The sequence below is a fragment of the Ruditapes philippinarum genome, unplaced genomic scaffold, assembly GCF_026571515.1.
Source record: "Ruditapes philippinarum isolate M1 unplaced genomic scaffold, ASM2657151v2 ctg1849_1_1_1_1, whole genome shotgun sequence".
NCBI classification, from domain to species: domain Eukaryota; kingdom Metazoa; phylum Mollusca; class Bivalvia; order Venerida; family Veneridae; genus Ruditapes; species Ruditapes philippinarum.
This window is the reverse complement of record NW_026862670.1, coordinates 140,061-160,829: the sequence shown is the minus strand read 5'-3', so window position 1 is coordinate 160,829 and position 20,769 is coordinate 140,061. Positions and strand designations below refer to the sequence as shown.

General features: G+C 34.4%; 3 protein-coding genes across 3 annotated transcripts; all 3 read left to right on the top strand.

The window, feature by feature from the left end:
- The first annotated feature begins 4,555 nt into the window (after positions 1 to 4,555).
- LOC132719843 (uncharacterized) lies at positions 4,556 to 5,290 on the top strand. Its single transcript, XM_060703773.1, has one exon. The coding sequence runs from the start codon at positions 4,556 to 4,558 to the stop codon at positions 5,288 to 5,290; it is 735 nt and encodes a 244-aa protein (XP_060559756.1).
- A 567-nt stretch (positions 5,291 to 5,857) lies between these two features.
- LOC132719842 (uncharacterized) lies at positions 5,858 to 7,234 on the top strand. Its single transcript, XM_060703772.1, has one exon. It carries the CDS (start codon positions 5,858 to 5,860, stop codon positions 7,232 to 7,234), a length of 1,377 nt encoding a protein of 458 aa, XP_060559755.1.
- Positions 7,235 to 7,273: 39 nt separating this feature from the next.
- On the top strand, positions 7,274 to 7,807 carry LOC132719841 (uncharacterized). The gene has a single exon (XM_060703771.1). The coding sequence runs from the start codon at positions 7,274 to 7,276 to the stop codon at positions 7,805 to 7,807; it is 534 nt and encodes a 177-aa protein (XP_060559754.1).
- Positions 7,808 to 20,769: the final 12,962 nt, after the last annotated feature.

Genomic DNA, 20,769 nt, shown 5'->3' with positions numbered 1-20,769 from the left:
TTTTATGCTGTTAAATATGATCTCATTTTAAATACATGTACATTTGTAAATGATTTATATATGTTATCTCTTAACTGTATTATTTTATATTTTGTATCATGTGCTATGTTCCTAAAATGTATAAATAAAAACAAATAAAATAAAAAAAAAACAAATAAATATAACAGCAGACTTTCAAAAGAATCAGTTCATATATATCTTACAGTTTAAAGCAGAGAAAAAAATTCTAAAGAAAGACCAACACGTCAAAAGGCTTGTTTTGATTCAGGTCAATGCATATTATTTTTATAAAAATTGCCGAATGGTGTGTGTGTGAGAGGGGGTCATATCTAATTCTCTATTAAATGTATATTGCTGCATTACCTTCAAATATGATTACTAAGCTCCTCCTACTTGTGTACTGATTAGTTCATTATTCGACCGAACGTAGTCTTAGAAATATACTGCTAGAATGAAAATCTCGTATACTTGGCATCCACACCACCAAACAAATAAACTCAAATCAGAAAGTGGACACAAGTGGACCAAATACATATATGTTAAGTAAATAAGTAAATACACTTAGAACATCAAAAAATATAAGACTCATGTTTTTATATACGTACCTGCATAAATCACCCTAGCATCACTAGAATCAAATTTTGATCTAAAATTTCTACTAAATCAACGAATCAACTTATTGTTTAAAAAGGATATTGGTACAGAAAAAAAATCTAATAGCAGCCAAACATATAAAGCCTAGAAAGCCCTCGATAGATTAACCTTTAACAAACTTGATAAAAATCTCAATTAAATCAAATGCCATTGCTACAAAACTTGGAACTAGCACAACTCGGTACGTTTATTAATATACGTACCTGCACAACTGAAACTATCACAAAAACAAGAGCGATCAGTGATCACATGTGTCGCCTCATGATAGCCAATTGCATGTGGCAGCTATTGTGTAGCAGGAGGCACAAAAGTCATTAAATGGCATAACACGATTTTTTATCAAAGGATCATAATTCAACAAAACTCATTAAACTGGAAGAATATGCGCAATTACTTGAGCTACCGAACAACCCTGTACATATTTTAAAATGAAATTGCATTGGTGGTATAATAGATGTAGTCAAGACAAACTTTATAAACACCTTTTTGTTCAAGGGCCATAACTCAACTAAAACATTCAGAAGGAAAACCCGTGTAACACGCGCAAGTACTTGAGCTACCGATCAATCCTTTAGTGGTATATGAGTTGTCAGGACAAACTTTTGTATTGTTTCATGAACTTCAAAACTTACTTATTTAAATAAATGAGTGGAAAAATAACTCATGTCACATAAAGTACATGTCCACCTTAGTTCTGTCCTCATCGCCTTCGCTCTCAATGTTAAGATATTTCTTTGTAAAGAATAAAAAAGATTAATTTACAAGAATCTTTTTCAGGAGAAGCACCATAAACAAAAATAAATAAATAAATAAATAAAAAAAAATAAAAAGAGAAGGAGAGAAACGAGAAATGTGTCAATAAGACCGCATATCCCAACTTTTACAGTATTACCAATCTCGGAAAGACCCAAAGTAAAGCATAGCCTACACATTATTTTACATATGAGCAACAGTATTGATAAAAAGAATTGCATCAACCGAGTTTAAATGCAAGCCTCCACCTCAAATAGCTAACAATTCTCTCTTAGGAAGATAAACTCTGTCGAATTCAAAATATTTATTTTCCTGTCTTTGCAAATATATAGATTCTAAAGGTTAGTTCACTACTTTTTTGACTTTCGTACCAGCCGATGCCAAAAAGATGACATGTATAAATAGTTGTCGGGAATTGATAACGTCATTTATAGCGCCTTGCATAACGTGACGTTCCGCGCTTACGTTAACGTCACTTCCGACTTAACATTGTATTGTTGTTTATAATATATATGTATGTTGATCAGTAAAGGTCGAACCTGGAAACTACAACGCATTTTGCCTAGTTATTATACACCCCCATATTGTTGGTGCCGTGAGAAATTCTACAATCACAATGAATTTACAGAAGCTTATTTCTACTACTGGTTGGGGACCACCAAAACCGGACAACCACCAAACCCGGACGGCCCCGAAAATGCTAAATTTAGTATTTTCTTTGTTCAGTGGTTGTCAGTCACTTTTTTATAGGCAATAAGTGCATGTTTCTTTCAAAATTAAGTAAATGAATTTATTTCAACCTCCGTAAATGGTAATATTTTAATGTCTATTTCAAGAATGTTAACGTTGAAATTCGGGGGTCAAGAAAGCAATGTCTGACCTCATATACCAGCTATAATCATTTGCAAAGTGAATAATAGAATATCCAAAACTTCAGCATTTATTGCTGACATATTGTATATCATGTTAAAAATCAAAACACCCAGGCTTTTATCTGAATTAAATCACATCATGTACATATCTGTCCGGACACATGGTACTGTAGTGTAGACAATTTAGGTAATTTTGATACCCTCCTTGTTGAGCCTCAGATATAATTGTCAATAAAATCAGAAATAAACAAACTAGTTTATTAGTTAGTAGAAGAACCTAGCTGAACTGTGTCAAATTTTTTGGTCTCTAGGTTAAAAATTATGAAATCTGTACGGAAAAATGTTCCAAAAGTGTCCGGTTGATGGTCTCCGACCAGTAGAGGGGACCAGCGACGTCTTATTTCAAGACAACTGGAGAAATTCAACGACCAGTTGTCACTTTCGGAGAAGTCAGCCCTGCTCGAAATCATGGAAGAAAAAGCCGAGATTATCAAGAACCTCAACGATAAGATTGTTAATCATGCAGATATTGACGATTTGGAAACAGAATTGGTAGAGAGTGACGAATATTCAATTGATTTACGATTGAAACTACGAAAACTGAAGGAAGATATTACCAAATCTAATAACACTAGCAGCGGTAGCGTGATCCGTAATTCACAGGACATTAACGGTAGTGCTAGAACTTTATCAAGTGAGAACTTTTCTTATCATAGCCACAGAGTGTCGTCTGATAATTCATCTTTTCACAGACTACCTAAACTGAGTTTACCTACGTTTGATGGAGATGTTGAAAACTGGCAGTCATTCTGGGACTCGTATGAGGCTGCTGTACATTTGAATCAAACACTATCTGATGTCCAAAAGTTCAACTATTTACGTTCCTTACTACACTATACTGCATATACCGCCATAGCAGGTTTTCCATTAACTAACGGAAATTACCAGAATGCAATAGATTTGTTACAAGAACGATTCGGACAGTCTCATAAAATAATAGATAGTTACATGCAGTCGCTTTTAGATTTGCCGATACCAGACAGCAGTGTAACGAGTCTACGCAGGTTTCACGATAAAATGGAAAACTACATCCGGGGTTTAGAATCTTTAGGTGAGAGTCAGGGTTCCTATGGTGATTTATTAATACCCATAATCATGAAAAAACTTCCCTCCGAAATACGACAAAATTTAGCTCGAGAACACGGAAATGTACGATGGCACATACAAGATTTGAGAACTTCTATCGCCAGAGAAATAAACATCCTAGAAATGGGCATAACTGACGAAATAAGAGAATCACACTTGCCGACGGCATCATTATTCACCGGAACCGGAAAGAAAAAATACACATCTAAGATAATGATAAGGGTAAGAAATTATGTTTGTTCTGTGAAGGTGACCACAAGTCGCTTGATTGTGAAAAAGTTAAAACACGTGAAGAAAAACTAACTATCATTAAATCTAAACGTATGTGTAATAATTGCCTGGGAAAACACCAAGTTTCAGAGTGTCGTTCTAAGTTTCGGTGCAAGAAATGCCAGCGAAAGCACCACTCTAGTATTTGTGACCAACCACCGAACGTCGATTTGAACCCACATGCAACATCATTTATAAGCTTTACTTCCGGACAAACAGGAAATGCAGGAACTGCTATTCTTCATTCAACTACGCATCAAAGATCGAACATTCTACTCAAGACTGCTATCGCTCAAGTAAGCTCCCAAGACCATACCATAACTAATACAAACATATTATTTGACGAAGGTGCTCAAAGGTCATTTATTACGGAAGAGCTTGCTGAGAAACTGAAATTTAAACCTAACGGTTCAGACACTATATCTTTAGCATCTTTTGGTGGCAAATCAGAACAGTGTCGTCATATACCCACAGGCAGAGTGTTTCTACACGTCGAACATAGAGAGATCATACCACTTGACGTACTTATTGTACCAACCATTGCTGTACCATTACCTAACTTGCAGAAAAATATGAAATTTCTGAAATATATCGAAGGTCTTAAACTTGCACATCCTATTACCGACATTGACGACGATTTCGAGATATCACTCTTGATTGGAGCCGACTATTTTTGGCAGATCGTGCAGAATAAGGTTGTTAGGGGCAACGGACCTACAGCAGTGAAATCAAAGCTCGGTTATTTACTGTCAGGACCTCTTCCGGAAGTTAAAAATACGTCGTCTGTTAGATATATGTTTAATGTTGTAACAGCGCCACCTAATACCACAGATCTTTAGAGATTCTGGAAGTTAGAATCTATGGGGATATTAGAAGATGATACTGAGAAATCTCCTTCCGGTTTACTTAACGAGTATAAAGAGAACTGTATCACGTACAAAGATGGACGTTATGTTGCAAAACTGCCCTGGCAAGATGATCATTCCGTACTTCATACAAATTACGAAATTTGCAGAAAGCGTACAGAAAACACAATTAAACGGCTTTCAACAGAACCGGATATACTTAAAAACTATGGACAAATCATAGAAGATCAGTTAAAACGCGGTTTTATTGAAAAATGTGATACAAATGTTACCACATCTAACCCTGTACATTATACACCACATCATTATGTAAAGAAGGACTCGAACACGACACCTATCCGCATCGTGTATGACTGCAGTTGTAAGTCACGTGACCAGCCTAGTTTGAACGATTGCTTGATGTCGACACCACCTGAGCTGAATGATTTAACTGGAATTCTTATTCGTTTTCGAATGAATAAATACGCCATAGCAACCGATATTGAGAAAGCTTTCCTCAACATCACTCTTGACGAGAACGACCGAGATGTGACGCGATTTCTATGGCTCAGTGATCCTAGTAACCCCAACAGCGAATTGACAACATATAGATTCCGAGCAGTCCTTTTTGGGGCTACATCGTCCCCTTTTATTCTCTGCGCAACTATACTTAAGCACCTTGAACTTAACAACGACAAGAAGGCTAGCAAATACCTACGTCAAGATCTATACGTTGATAACGTGATATAAAGTTTCCAACAGGAAGAACAACTTCTACACTTCTACACCGAGTCTCGTGAGCTAATGTCATCTGCAGGTTTTAACCTTAGGTCCTGGAGTTCAAATAGTAAAATGCTTCAAAAACAAGCAATCAACGATTCAGTAATAGATAATGCACAAACTCCTAAGATACTCGGAATGAAATGGGACACAAATAGTGACGTTTTACTGTATCCAGTCAGAAACATACCAAATACCCAGATTGTAACAAAGAGAGAAATATTGCAGCATACATCTCGAATCTATGATCCCTTGGGTTTACTAAGTCCAGTTACCATCAGAGCTAAATTACTTCTACAGGAGTTATGGCAACAGAAGTTTGAATGGGATATGCCATTACCTGATAGTATTCAAGAAAAATGGCATAGTTGAATAACAGATTTGAATTCCGTGACAAAAACTACGTTTCCTAGATACTACTTAGAAAATACATTAAACACATCAAGAAACACGTGCATTCACATATTCTGCGACGCTAGCTTGGTATCGTATGGTGCTACGGCTTACATCTGTAGAGACAACCAATCTACTCTGGTAATGGCTAAAACTCGGGTTGCTCCATTGAAGAAGTTAACGTTACCTAGGTTAGAGCTAATGGCGGCAGTAATTGGATCCCGACTCAGTAAACACCTGCAGCAAAACACCAGCATAACACAGATATACCTTTGGTCAGACAGCCAGATTGTGCTTTCTTGGCTTCAGACGCCTAAAACCCTTCCACGATTTGTAAGGAACAGAGTGATTGAAATCCAGGCGCTGTCCGAAAACCGGAAATGGAATTATTGTCCGACGAAAGAAAACCCTGCCGATTTACTTACAAGGGGAATCTCTGTGACTCACTTCAAGAACAGCAATCTATGGTTTCATGGACCTACATGGCTTACCACACCCGACAGTTGGCCAGTTTGGCAAGAAAAAGATACTTACGTTACCATGACAACGTTTATTGACCCAGCAACCAAGCCAAAAGATACAATTTTACCATTAAGCAACATCAGTTTCATAGACATGTCAAGATTCAGTTCCTTAAGAAAACTGCTCAGGGTTACAGCTTATGTCCTGCGTTTTATATTCAAGTGTCGAGGCGGGAGTCATACTGGAAGATTAGACTTTTTAACTACAGACGAACTACTCAGAGCTGAGGAGGTGTGCATAGGATGTTGCCAGATGTCCAAATATCAAGCAGAAATAGAAGATACAAAATCAAAAAGAAACAAACTTCCATTATGTAGACAACTTCAGTTATTCTTAGACAATGGCATATTAAAGTGCCGTGGTCGTATCCACAATGCTCCATTAGACGAGCTGACCAAATTCCCGTACCTACTACCAGCTAAGCATCCTTTTACAAAGTTAGTTGTCAACGACGCACATTCCAGATTATTGCATGCCGGCGCTAGTTCAACTATTACGTTCTTAAGACAGAAGTACTGGATTCCTTCGATTCGTCAAACTGTTAAAAACATATTACGTAAATGTACATGTTGTGTAAAGGTTATTGGGAAACCCTATTCAGCACCTGACCCACCTCCATTACCAAAGTGTAGAGTTTCTGACGTCAAACCCTTTACTTATACAGGAGTAGACTTCTCTGGAGCATTACTGGTTCGGGATAGTAACAAAAGAGACATAAAAGCTTACTTATGCTTGTTTACATGTGCTACTACGAGAGCAGTTCACCTAGAACTTGTTTCAAACTTATCAGCAGAATCATTCCTACAAGCTTTCCGACGTTTCTGTAGCAGAAAATCTGTCCCTTATGTCATGATGTCAGAAAACGCTAACACCTTCATATCAGCCTCAAAACAACTGAGAGATTTGTTTCACTCACTCACAGTTAGAGAAGAACTCAACAACAGAGGAATTGAGTGTAATATGATACCTAAACGCGCCCCTTGGTTTGGTGGAATGTGAGAACGTCTCATAGGTCTGACGAAAACAACAATAAAGAAAATGCTAGGACGTTCCTATGTAACCTACGAAACTTTACAGACTGTAATCACAGAAATCGAGACAATGATTAACGATAGGCCGTTGACATATGTGTGTTCTGGTAATTCAGATGAACCGGAAGTACTTACACCATCACACTTACTTTATGGCAGACGAATAACCAAACTCCCTTATGAAGATGTCCTTTCATGTACATTCCCAACGCCAATTAATAAGTTAAGTGACCGTTCATCAGTTATCAAACAGGCTACAATACAAACGAAGTTAATCAACCACTTCCGGGATAGATGGCGTCACGAATATCTGACAGCTTTACGAGAACGTCATCAGACTACTGGCAAAAATGACCAGACGATATCCGTTGGAGACGTTGTATTAGTCCACGACGATGTTCCCCGCTTATTATGGAAACTTGCTGTAGTTGAAGAACTCGTGCCAGGAAAAGATGGACTTATTCGAAGTGCTAAAATTCGAGCTCAAAATGGACTCACAAATCGCGCAATTGTAAAACTTTACCCCCTCGAAATGTATTAATCTAAAATTTCAAAGGAAAGGTGATACATGAAAAAGAGACTGTATTCAATATATATATTTATGACTGTTTCTTTATTAATGATACTTTATATGAGATACTATAGAAACTTAAGTGTTCAAATTATGGATTTATTACTAAACTTTAAATAACATTTCGCGCCCCGAGTATGTCGGGAATTGATAACGTCATTTATAGCGCCTTGCATAACGTGACGTTCCGCGCTTACGTTAACGTCACTTCCGACTTAACATTGTATTGTTGTTTATAATATATATTTATCACATAAACCCTGGCGCAGGAGTGTAATAAAGCCATTTAATAAAAACGATATTACACTAGTGTAATAACACTTTGACGTCACGTCATTTGCGCTATATAGAAACATAGCGTTAAAGCGCGCTAATGTTAGCGTTGCACTATAGGCGCGTCATTGAAAAAATACCCATTTTAACAGTTTACTGTTCTTATTTTATATATGTGATAAATAGTAAGAGGATATTTTTTGTTTGCATTGTATCATGTTGAGTGAAAATATATACCATATTTCACAAAAAACGAAAAAATAACCTTTTTATTTAATTTCATTATCAAAGAAAATGGTAACGAATCCCCTTGCTTGCTACCAACTGCAATTGTACAGCGCGCAGTAATTTATGCGTAAGCACGCGCTGTTTGGCGCTACATTGTGACGTCATGTAAACAACTCTTTAAACGTCTGTACAGCGTTAATTACTGAATTAAAGATATTGGTGTTCGGATTAATTTTCTTAGTTAGACCATTTTCTATCATGCTAGATAGTTTTCAAAACAATATTCAAGAAAAAGTTGTTTTGTATTTATCAGATTTTTCAAACAAAACGGCGAAAGAAGTCCCTCAAAATAAATATGAGTTTTGACTCCGCCCACTTTCATATTTATTTTTAAAAAATATGAAATATATTTGACTGATATAGCACCATATTTCATGGGTAAAATTAAATAAATAGAGGATATTTGTTTAGTTCAGTGTAAGATCGGAATATATTTCACCGAGTGAGCACCAAAAGGAATATTTCACGAGTGGCGCAGCCACGAGTGAAATATGAACTTTTGGTGTTCACAAGGTGAAATATATTTCATTCTTACACTAAACTAAACAAATTTTCTTTTTATTATATGCAAAGAAACGTTTTAAAAAGACATTTAACCTAAAACTGAATGAAAAGCGCGCCAAATAATAATACAACGTGACGTCATTTACGACGTCACGTCATTAAGTTGGTACCCAGTACTGTGCACGCTGGTATTTCACTAAAACAACGTAAGGGGCTTAAATTCAAAACAGTGAAATTATCAAAGTGGTAATTTCACTGTTTCAAACAGTGAAATTACCAGTTTTAAATCACTGATATATTTCTATAAACCACCGAAAAGCATGTAATAAAATATTATATTCGTATAGATTTAATACTAAATTTATTGAACTCGTTGAATAAAACAATATTATGCTCGCCAGAGGCTCGCATAATATGATTTTATTCAACTCGTTCAATAAATTTAGTATTAAACTACACTCATTCAATATCCTCTATGAATGTTGATCAGTAAAGGTCGAACCTGGAAACTACAACGCATTTTGTCTAGTTATTATACATTCCCACAATAGTATCAAATTGTTCTTGCAACTGAGATTAAATTATATATACAAATGAAAGGGATTTTTTAGATACATTAGACGATTTATGCGAAACATTGTATTTGCATGGAGTATTGCGATCGATGTCCTTTTCCAGATTTTTATCAGGTTTCTAAGCAGCCTTCTATCAGTTGGAATAGGAAAACAAATTTCACAAGCATGTCAGCGAAGTAGTAGTGAATAGTCGAATGAACTTTTAGAAAGTCGTTGTAATATTTATTTTCAGATATTCCATAATGTAATATAGAGATAAAACATTATGCTTCGATAATTAATGGGTTTTAGTAATAAGTTATGTCAAGTATCAATTTAATGTGTTGTTCGTCTTTTTATGACTATCATGTAAGTTATTATTAATTATTTGATTCATTTTAAGAAGAACCACCGAGTCCAATCGTTCACTATGTTTCCCAGGCGGAGAACGCATGAAGAGATCAATTTTACAGGTGGAAAACCGATACTGTGGTAAGAAAATTGTCTTCAATTTCTTTGAAAATGCAAATTTCACAAAACTTTATAGCCTATTCTGATCTCGTATGATTACTTTATCCGACAGGCATCTCAAACTCGCCAAATCTTGTTAACTTATTAGATCATTATCGACAACTGCACAATAAAAGTCACAAAATTTGTAAAATCGCTCTTTGATAGCCAATAACTTGACATCCAAGCAAACTTCTAAACATTTGTATCGCTCTAAAGGTTCTTTATTAACATATCCTCATCCACCAAAAGCCTGTTCTATTTCTATTCCGTATTTTTGGAGTATAATATCGTTTTAGCGAATTTTCAAAATGAACGCACGAGCCGAACTTTTCATGTGGTTTCATCAGATTGCAAAATGAACGCATGAGCAGGCGGGTTTTTTTTTTTTTTTGTTTTTTTACATAATTTATTTTCCTCGTCAATAGGTATATGCAGGTCGAGGACATCCTGCTCTATACCGTACATTATATTTGTGTATATAAAAAGATATAAAATATATGAAATAATATAACAGTAACATACATATTATAATGTATTGCAGGCGTTATGATCAATATACAATTACAACCATATTTACCAATGTTACATATAATCATATGTTATATATTATTCAGTTAACAAGGAACTAAATTATATATTTATTTTTTATATGAAAAAAAAAAGAAAAAGAAAAAAGTGAAAGAAAAACAGGTTTTGCAAGTAATATATTTTTGATCATTTATACTTCTGGCTATCGTTTTCAGCTTTACAAACATATGAAAGGTTAACTATAGCTCTATCTTTTGACAAAAAATAATCCAGGTCTTATTGAAGGTATCTAGATCATTTTGGTAAATTGCTTTCTCTCTCAAAATTATAAATTGGTATTTAATATACTGATGTGTTCTTGTAGTATTTGGTACTTGTTCTTTTACTCTACAGTTGTAAATATATCTTTTCAGAAAAAGGAAAATCGTATTTATTGCAGTTGAATTACTATCTTTCAAACCAAGGATAAAATTACAACAGTTGAGCAAAGATCTGAAAATGCCGTACTTTTCAAAAACAGAAAATATTAAATTGTTTATTATCGGACAAAACCAAAACATGTGTTCTAATGTTTCCTTCTCATTTTTACAAAAACTACAGAGTTCGTTATCTTTTAATTTCATTTTAAAAAGTAATGCATTAGTTGCTATTATTCTATGATTAATTCTGTACTGAAACCATTGAAGGCCTGAATCATTTGATATTTTAAAAGGTAAAGAAAAAATGTAACTCCAATCTTCTTTACTAAATGTTACATTGAGCTTTTCACACCATTTTGATATACAAGTAGGTATTATCTTGGTTTTAATAAATGCCTCATACATAGGATGTGTACCCTTAGTAAATTTTAAAATAACTTTTAAAAAAGGTGGTATAAAAGGTCTATGTAGGACATTGCATGTTCTATCATAAGATGAAAGGAAACTTGATACACTATTTACAATACCAAGATAATGTATAAAGTTAGAATTTATGTTATATTTGTCATTAAATTCATTTAAACTATAAAATTGTCAATTTGATTTCAAAAGATCACCTATGACATGTACACATGCATTAAACCAGTTTTTAAAGAACACTGGTTGATTGCCAATATATATTAAAGGGTTATAGAAAATTGGATGAGAATATAACTCATTTTCATTTGTTTCTACAATTTTACAGAACATATACTATGCATTCAAATTGTCGTTCCAAAAATCATTATTTATCTCACTAACCTTTCTTTCTAAATACCCTATACCACAATTAATTAATTTCTCTATATCAAAAATTGAGCATGCCAAACCTATCCATTTACCATTATTGACTAAAATTCTTCTTATCCAAGATATCTTTAAAGAGTAAATATATGCTTCAACGTCTATCATTCCTAGACCACCTTTATCAATACTTTGTCTAAAGACCTCTTGCTTAATTTTACAATGACCATGCCAGACAAAATCTCTGAAAGTTTCAGTTAAGTCTTTAATTATATAAGGACTTGGATTTGACAGAGTTGTAAATAAATGTGTGAATATTGATAACAATAAAGATTTAACGACTACGATTCCTCCGATTGGAGTTAAATTTCTTCGTTTCCAATTGGATAATACTTTCCGCATTTTATTTATTTTTTCATCATAATTAATTGTCACCATTTTCTTAAGTTCTACATGAAATTTTATACCTAACATATCAAAAGAAGACTGGTTCCAAGATAATTTCCATTTAGTTTTAATGCTATTTGTACTAAATTTAAGTTTACCAATCCAAACGATCTTGGTTTTATCAAAATTAACATAAAGACCTGAAAATAAAGAAAAATCTGCAAGTGTGTTTAGGACTTTATTTAAAGACTCATCAGTGCCATTAAGTATAACAGTTGTATCGTCTGCAAATTGAGATAATTTATGTTCAATACCATTTATTTTAATACCTTTGATTTTTTCATTTGATCTAATTTTTATGGACATAAGATAAAAATGTAACAACTTAAAGGGTCTCCTTGACGACAGCCCCTTTAAATGTTAATAAAGTCAGAAAGAAAACCACACTGACTTTTTGTAGATACACTATCTTTATACAATATAGTGAACCATCTTTTAATATCGTTTCCAAAATTAAATTAGGTTAAAGTTTGTAACACAAAATTCCAAGATATTGAGTCGAAAGCCTTTTCAAAATCTATTAGAAGGAGTAAACCAGGAATATCTTTTTCTTCTGTGTAGTTCATAATATCATAGATTAATCTAGTATTTTCGCCTATAAATCTGCCTTTAATAAAGCCTGTTTGATCATTACTAACTATTTTATCTAAAAATTTCTTTAAACGATTTGCAATGCAGGCGGGTTTTTTTGGTTACTCCAGTTTTCATGGATATCTCACATGTTATCGATCACTGAACCTTTACATTCCAAACGATCACTAAACCTTTAAATTCCAAATTTTTCGTTCCAAATGTTTGAGCGAACAGAAGTCCCTATTTTCATACCTTATGACGATTTGCTTATAAGCAATAGATGAAGGTCTGTTCGGTTCTGTGAAAATATAATAAATCCTCATTGCTAAAACTTTGAGTAAAATATTTGCAAAATACAACATCATTGGTTGACGGGACTTTCCTGTATGTTATAATTAAAGATGAAACATACACTTAAAGATCCTATGACTCAAAATTTTATGTTCTTATATGAAAAATCTTTGGCTTAAATAAAGAATTAACAATGTTAAAAGTTTCAGAAAACCTTTTTGATAAGGATATTGCCAGAATTTAAAATTTCCGATAATAAAAGGAGATAATTAGAAATCTGTTTTTGGAAAAAAATCAGTTTTGCATTCAAATAAAAATTTCAAAACTTTTTTTCCTCACGAAATATCATATAACGTGTTTAATAATGTCAACTTCTTAAGTATATGTTTTTCATAAGAACTGACTTTATATACAACTTTCGCAAGGATGATACATCCTTAATTATAACAAACAGGATCTTTAAGCAAGAATATATATATCACCTTCCTTACAACAAAATGAACATACAAGAAAATGTTGAAATAACACATATTTTTTAGGTTCATTATAAGTTTTTCTTTTAGAAATAATACTCTTTTTATTTTAATGAAGAATAGGCAAAGTATTTATCAAAATGTGTTTCTAATTACCTCCCTTTATCTATCATTATCTATTGCTTATTAGCAAATCGTCATAAGGTATGAAAACAGGGACTTCTGTTTGCTCAAACATTTGGAACGAAAATTTTGGAATTTAAAGGTTCAGTGATCGATAACATGTGAGATATCAATGAAAACTGGAGTAACCAAAAAAAAACCGCCTGCTCATACGTTCATTTTGCAATCTGATGAAACCACATGAAAAGTTCGGCTCATGCGTTCATTTTGAAAATTCGCTTAAACGATATTATACTCCAAAAATACGGAATAGAAATAGAACAGGCTTTTGGTGGATGAGGATATGTTAATAAAGAACCTTTAGAGCGATACAAATGTTTAGAAGTTTGCTTGGATGTCAAGTTATTGGCTATCAAAGAGCGATTTTACAAATTTTGTGACTTTTCTTGTGCAGTTGTCGATAATGATCTAATAAGTTAACAAAGATTTGGCGAGTTTGAGATGCCTGTCGGATAAAGTAATCATACGAGATCAGAATAGGCTATAAAGTTTTGTGAAATATGCATTTTCAAAGAAATTGAAGACAATGTTCTTACCACAGTATCGGTTTTCCACCTGTAAAATTGATCTCTTCATGCGTTCTCCGCCTGGGAAACATAGTGAACGATTGGACTCGGTGAGAACAAGGCTACGGGATGAATTTAGGTTTTATCTGACCGCAGCTTTTGATGAGACGTCAGATTTGAAACAGTCGCTGACAAGATCTTATGAATTCGTAACATTCCATTAAAACTCTCCATTTACTGGATATATCGATATTATTAGATAACATGGTCACCAGCCTTTTTGGCTGTTAAATAATTGTATATGTAGGATATTTTATTTTGATAAACCAACTTCGAATTCAGCATCAAATATAACGCTTAATTACCAGAGCATTCATCTCCTCTCATAAGCTTCCGGCATATGCCATTTGTTTCTAAGAATCGTCGTTGTTGTATTTTTCTAATGACATAGCATTAACACTGCGGTATACCGTACCCCGGATATTGCTCGATATTATGAGGACTTTCATCCCATTTCGCGACTTTGAACGAGGAAAGAAGGTATGTTTAGTGACGATATTTAGTCATTTTGAATTGGTTTGATATAAATTTTGTAGAAAAACAAATACTTCGATAATTTCTCTAGTTACTGAAACCCCAAAAATTTTGAGAAATAGCTTTGAAATGTAATTAGGAGGTAAAATTCGTCTCTTTGCTCACGTGATAAATGAGCTCGGATCAGTCAAATTTGATGTTTTTGTGCATATACTTCCTTAAAAGAAAAACTTGAATCGAGTGAAATGTGATAATGATGATAATGTTTTTCTTGCATAGCAGACTGGCGTTTCCGTGAGTTTTACCCATGCCGGAAATTTCATCTGGCATGGGGGGTGCCAAATGAGTCGCGTGCCAAACAACAACGTCATTTTAGCGCCATTTATGAATGAATCGCGTTAAAATGACGTCGTTTTAGAAGGGAAATATGTCTTAGGATGACGTCATTTCGCCGTTGTTATTTAAGTTGTAAGTTCATACGCTAATGTAAGAAAATAGTTATGGATGAAATGACTTTAATTTCCATGAACATATATCATATTGAGGTAAACCATTTTAAATATGAAATAATATGGCAGAATATGCAAAAAAAAAAATATCTTTCATATGTTTGCGGTTCGGATCGGAATATCCGTCCCTCGGGAACCCGCCCATGGGCGGTAACTCGGCAAGCCTCGTTACCGCCCAATGGGCGGGTTCCCTCGGGACGGATATTCCGGTCCGAACCGCAACATATAACAGATATTATTAATGTTGTAAATGTTCAATCAACAATAGAACCTCAGATGACAGTGCATTTTGAGAATAAATACACATGTCAGTGTACCGAGTATTGCTTTGGAGTTTGCCCGCCGGTGTCACGAGTATTGCTTTTTAGTGTAAAGAGTATTTGCTATCAATAAAATAGTAGATGCAAGTAGTAAACACAAAGAATTTACCACATTTAATTTTAAATATTTCTTACTGTGTATACTTATTAACACTATATGTGCAGAATATGCAGAATTCGGAGGTACTTTACTGGAAACATCTGCGAATAATCCAGGTTTTCATTCCTGCTTGTGAAAAATCTCAGTTTTCTGTGTTTAAAATGTTCTCGTTGCTATCGAAATATCAACCTTTCCAGAATTTGTTAATAATTATTGCATATCTTACTTTAAATAGTTAAAAAATGCATCCAAAGTGCATTAATACTGCCTCAAGATTGTCAATATTAGACGGTATTGAGCAAGTGTGCCAATATCTAATATCAACCAACTTCCTACTATATCAAAAATCCATATAAAGGTAACTTTCGGGCATTTTGCACCTGCACTCTAGCAACGGCAGACCGTCTGCACGTGAAATTTTGTTACGCCTTAGCAATGAGTTACGGTATGACTGCCGAGCGGGTACAGCTAAAAAAACCGAATAATGGATTTTGATAAGATTATAAAAAAGTTATGTTCCTTATAACCTTTTACCTCATAAAGGCGTGTTTTGAAGGCTTTACACCCCCACCCCCTTTGAGGCCTCAAATAGTGTAAAACATGCGCTATTTAGGCCCAAAACACTGTTCTTTCGTTTGAGAAATGTTGTTCAAAAGCGTGATCACTTTTTCGGCGCCACCCCCATTAAAAAGGTACATCAAGGTGGTTACACATGGGGGATGTTCCCCCTTCTGTTTGGGGGTTTGAAGTGGGGCAAGAGCCCCTCTAATCGTCGAGAAGACTTGGGACTTGTGGGGGGGGGGGGCTAAATGGCCTCAGGTCGATTTTAAGGTACCGTGTATTCAACGCCGAAAACCTTAGACTTTATCTCAATCAATTGAGAAATTGGTGCACCTTGAATCAGTTTCGATGGGGAAAAACAACGCAAAATAGAGATTTTGGCAATTTTGAGACGCCCCCCCCCCTGCGCCATGGTAACTGGAAATTGAGCATGCTATACCACAGGCTATGGTCCAGCTAACATTTGTGCCCAGTTTGATCAGTATTGAAGCATTTTTTATAGTTTCCTAGCAGTTTGAACTTGTAACAAGAGGCTTAATTATAATTCAATGAAAACAGCCATTTTTCGCATTATGCTCATGCAGTAAAAGGTTAAGACGATACCGGCATGCTTGGACGGCATAAGCCCTCGGGCCAATATTTTATGAAGTGTGTCAATTTGTTTCTTAAGGCAAACTTGCCCTGTAAAAACCTATTATTAATGTCATCTAAATATGTTGTTTTTTATTCTTGTCCTTTTCAGAGATGGGTCTCCTTGATAAAAGTTTCTTGAGATATGTATTTAAAGTTTTTTATCGTCAATTTTGATGGTTGTACCCTGCTTCCGACCCTGCACACACTTAATTAAATTTATTTCTTCCATAGTGTGATTTTCAATCAAATGGGAAATTAAATCTCTGTATTTGCCCGTAGGAAAAGAACAGTAATAACACTGAAAATGCATTGTTGAATCTGAAATATTTGAATAAATATCATATCAACAGTACATTATCAGAAAAATGAAATTGAATCGATAAACAGACGTGAAAATTAGACAAAAATATCGATTTTCCATACTAATGTGCTCATTCTGTTTTGCAATACTCTGTACACTAAAGTTGGGCTATTTTGCAATACTCTGTACACTTCAAATCAATACTCGGTACACTTTCTTGTATCTTTTTTGGCCTGTATCTTTTAGTACTTTCACACTTTTTGCCTGAAATTTGGACAAGGCATACTTGGGTTGTGAATAAAAAAAATGCTCGATTCAATTTTTTTTATATATTGGTAAAATGATAATTTATAACGATTCTACAGTATCGCGGTCAGTATTTTCTAGTGAGCAGCGGCTCGTTTAGGGGTAGTTTAATCAATTTTACAAATACCTGTAATACTTTTACGTCTTTTAGAGCTACAAAAACTCGTTGAGATAAATGAAATAGCCATTAGTTTGGAAAATATCGTCGCTGAACTCACCTTCGTTCCCCGTTCAAAGTAGCGAAATGGGATGAAAGTCCTCATAATATCGAGCAATATCCGGGGTACGGTATACCGCAGTGATTAATCAACAAGTCACCGCCCAGCGTGGCAACGCATTTTTCTGTTTACTTTAAAAGCGAACAAATAAACGGTTTAAACAAAAATTTAAGAAAAATACAGGTTTTTCCTTTTTTTAAATTTTAATATGTCTGTCTAGTCTCACTTGTTGTTTTATCCAATCATGAATTATTTCAACAAATTAATGACAAAATTAAAAAATGAAGCAAAAATGAATGAATTATTTGACGGTCAAGGTCATTAAAAGGTCAAGGCCAGCTCAACCTTTTCCAAAATGTTGTTGCGTCAAAGTTTGAAGATAATCCATGATTAACTACCAAGTTACAAACACAATAATAGCGATAATCAGTGGAAATTAAACAATTTGACTGTCAAGGTCGCAAATGAGTCAATGTCAAGTTCTGTTTGATATAGATGAATGTCCTGACGTAAAAGATGTTGTGTCTAAATATGAAGTTAATTCATTTATAAATAAAGTTTTAACCAGTATCAAAAGAACAAAAACAAGGGAATTTCATTAATTTGGCCGCAATTTTAGGTCAATGTCACATCTAAATTACTCACTATTTTTGTTTGCTAGCAAGTCTTGTTTAGCCCAAGTAATAAATCAAATTGTAACATAAGCAAGAAGGCCATGATGGCCCTGAGTCTTTAACCAAAAACAACTACTTTTCAGTGTTGGAAATTATCCATTGTCAATATTTTCTGGTATTAAATTTGAGCATAGAATATCTTTAAACACTAATTTGAGGAAATGACATGACATGGGGTATTTAAGCTTTAGCTTAAACGGCGCCAATCAAATTAATATGAACAATCTTGATAAAAGACTACCTATAATAATGCTACAAAGTTTGGTGATCATCTATCAATTATTTCAGTAAGAAATGATGTTCTAAGGTTTTTATTTGTTTGACTTTAGTGGCCCCTAAAAGGGGCAAATCAAATAAATATGAGCAAACTTGATGAAAGACTAGCTAAGAATAATACAGACAAAGTTTAGTGATCATCCATCAATTGGTACTTTAGAAATGGACGTTTAAAGGTATTTCTATTTTTAGCTTTAGCGGCCTTTAAAGGGGCCAATCAAATGAATATGATCAAACTTGATAAAAGATTACCTTAGAATGCAACAGACAAAATTTGGTGATCATCCATCAATTAGTTCTATAGAAGTTGACGTTATAAGGTTTTTCTATTTTGGCTCTAGAGACCCATAAAAGGGGCCAATCAAATTTATCAGAGCAAACTTGATAAATATGAACAAACTAGATATAAAGCTACCCAAGAATGCTTCTTACAAAGTTTGGTGATCATCCATCAATTACTTCTGTAGAAATAGGCGCTGAAAGGTATTTCTATTTTTAGCAATAGCTGCCCCTTAAAGGGGCCAATCATATTAATATGAGCAAACTTGATTTTGTTTCCAGAATTTTAAGACTACCCAGGAATGCTACAAACTAAGTTTGGTGATCATCCATCAATAACGAGTTCTGTAGAAGAAGGCGTTTTAATGTTTTTCTATATTATTTTTTTAGCCCTAAGGATCCCTAAAAGGTGCCAATCAAATTCATATGAGCAAATTTGATAAAATACTACCCAACAATGCTATAGACAAAGTTTGGTGATTATCCATCAATTAGTTCTCTAGTTATAGATGTTTAAAGGCATTTTTAATTTTATCTTTAGCGGCCCCTAAAAGGGGCCAACTAAATCAATATTTGAATGATACAGACAAAGTTTGGTGATCATCAATCCATTAGTTCTGTACAAGAAGTTGTCTTAAAGTTTTTCTTTTTTAGCCCCAGAGACCCCTAAAAGGGGCCAATCAAATTAATATGAGCAAACTTGATAAAAGACTATCCAAGAATGCAACGGGTCATCCACCAATTAGTTCTGTAGTAGAAGATGTTTAAAGTTTTTTTCTATTTTTAGCTCTGTTGACCCCTAAAAGGGGCCAATTGAAATGACATGAACAAATTCAAGGATGCTACAGATCAAATTTGAAGTAAATCTGCCCAGCAAATTCAGAGAAGAAGACGATTGTTGACGCATGACGACAGAGTATCTCTCTTTGATACTAATAGCTCACCCTGAGCCTTCGGCTCTGGTGAGCTTATAACAAAATTATGACACCTTAACCAAAATTCAATATTTTGACAGACCGCCTCCGTGGTCGAGAGGCTAGAGTCGATGACTTCTAATCCAGTTACCTCTCTGGCGTTGGTTCGATCCCCGGGAGATGCTTTGGTAGTTTAGCGCGAAGGAAGGTAGTCAAGTACTGGTGTAACTCTCCAGGAACGATGGTTAGGAAACTACCCGCCTGTATGACTGAAATACTGTTGGAAAAAGGCGTAAAATGACACAAACAAACAAACAATATTTTGACTTTGACAGTCAATGTCATTTAAAGTTCAAGGTTAAGGTTACTTCAACCTTTTAGAAGGCTTTGTCCATAACGTTGTTTTGTCAAAGTATGAAGAAAATCCATTTATGAATAACCAAGTTACAGTCGCTGAAAATTCAATAATTCAACATTCAAGGTCAATGTCATAAATTAGCCAATATAGATTTGTGTTTGATATGCACGAAGGTCTTGTCCTTAAGAATGCTGTGTCTTAATATGAAGTCAAACCATTCTTCAATAACAAATAAACAAGAGCACCGCTAGGAGGAGCATTATATGCCCGAAAGTGTTTTTTTTTTTAGTAAGGATGAAGCATTTGTAAGACATGGGAATTCGCTGTTCATCCGCCGTAGAGTGATTAATACTTAAGTTATTAATAATGACCCTAACCTTTGGCCTTGTGACCCCAAAATCAATAGGGGTCTTCTACCATATATGGACAATCATCCTAAGAAGTTTGAATATTGTTGGCCAATTGGAACTTTAATTATGCTCTAGAAACTGTTTTCAGTATAAAGGTAAAAGTGACTTTGACCTTTGACCTTGTGACCCAAAAATCAATAGGGGTCCTCTACCCAATATGGACCATCATCCTATGAAGTTTTAATATTGTGGGCAAGATGGCAC

Excerpts from the sequence above, each read along its gene's own strand:
- LOC132719843 (XM_060703773.1), top strand. The coding sequence starts at position 4,556 with ATGGGGATATTAGAAGATGATACTGAGAAATCTCCTTCCGGTTTACTT.
- LOC132719842 (XM_060703772.1), top strand. The coding sequence starts at position 5,858 with ATGGCTAAAACTCGGGTTGCTCCATTGAAGAAGTTAACGTTACCTAGG.
- LOC132719841 (XM_060703771.1), top strand. The coding sequence starts at position 7,274 with ATGCTAGGACGTTCCTATGTAACCTACGAAACTTTACAGACTGTAATC.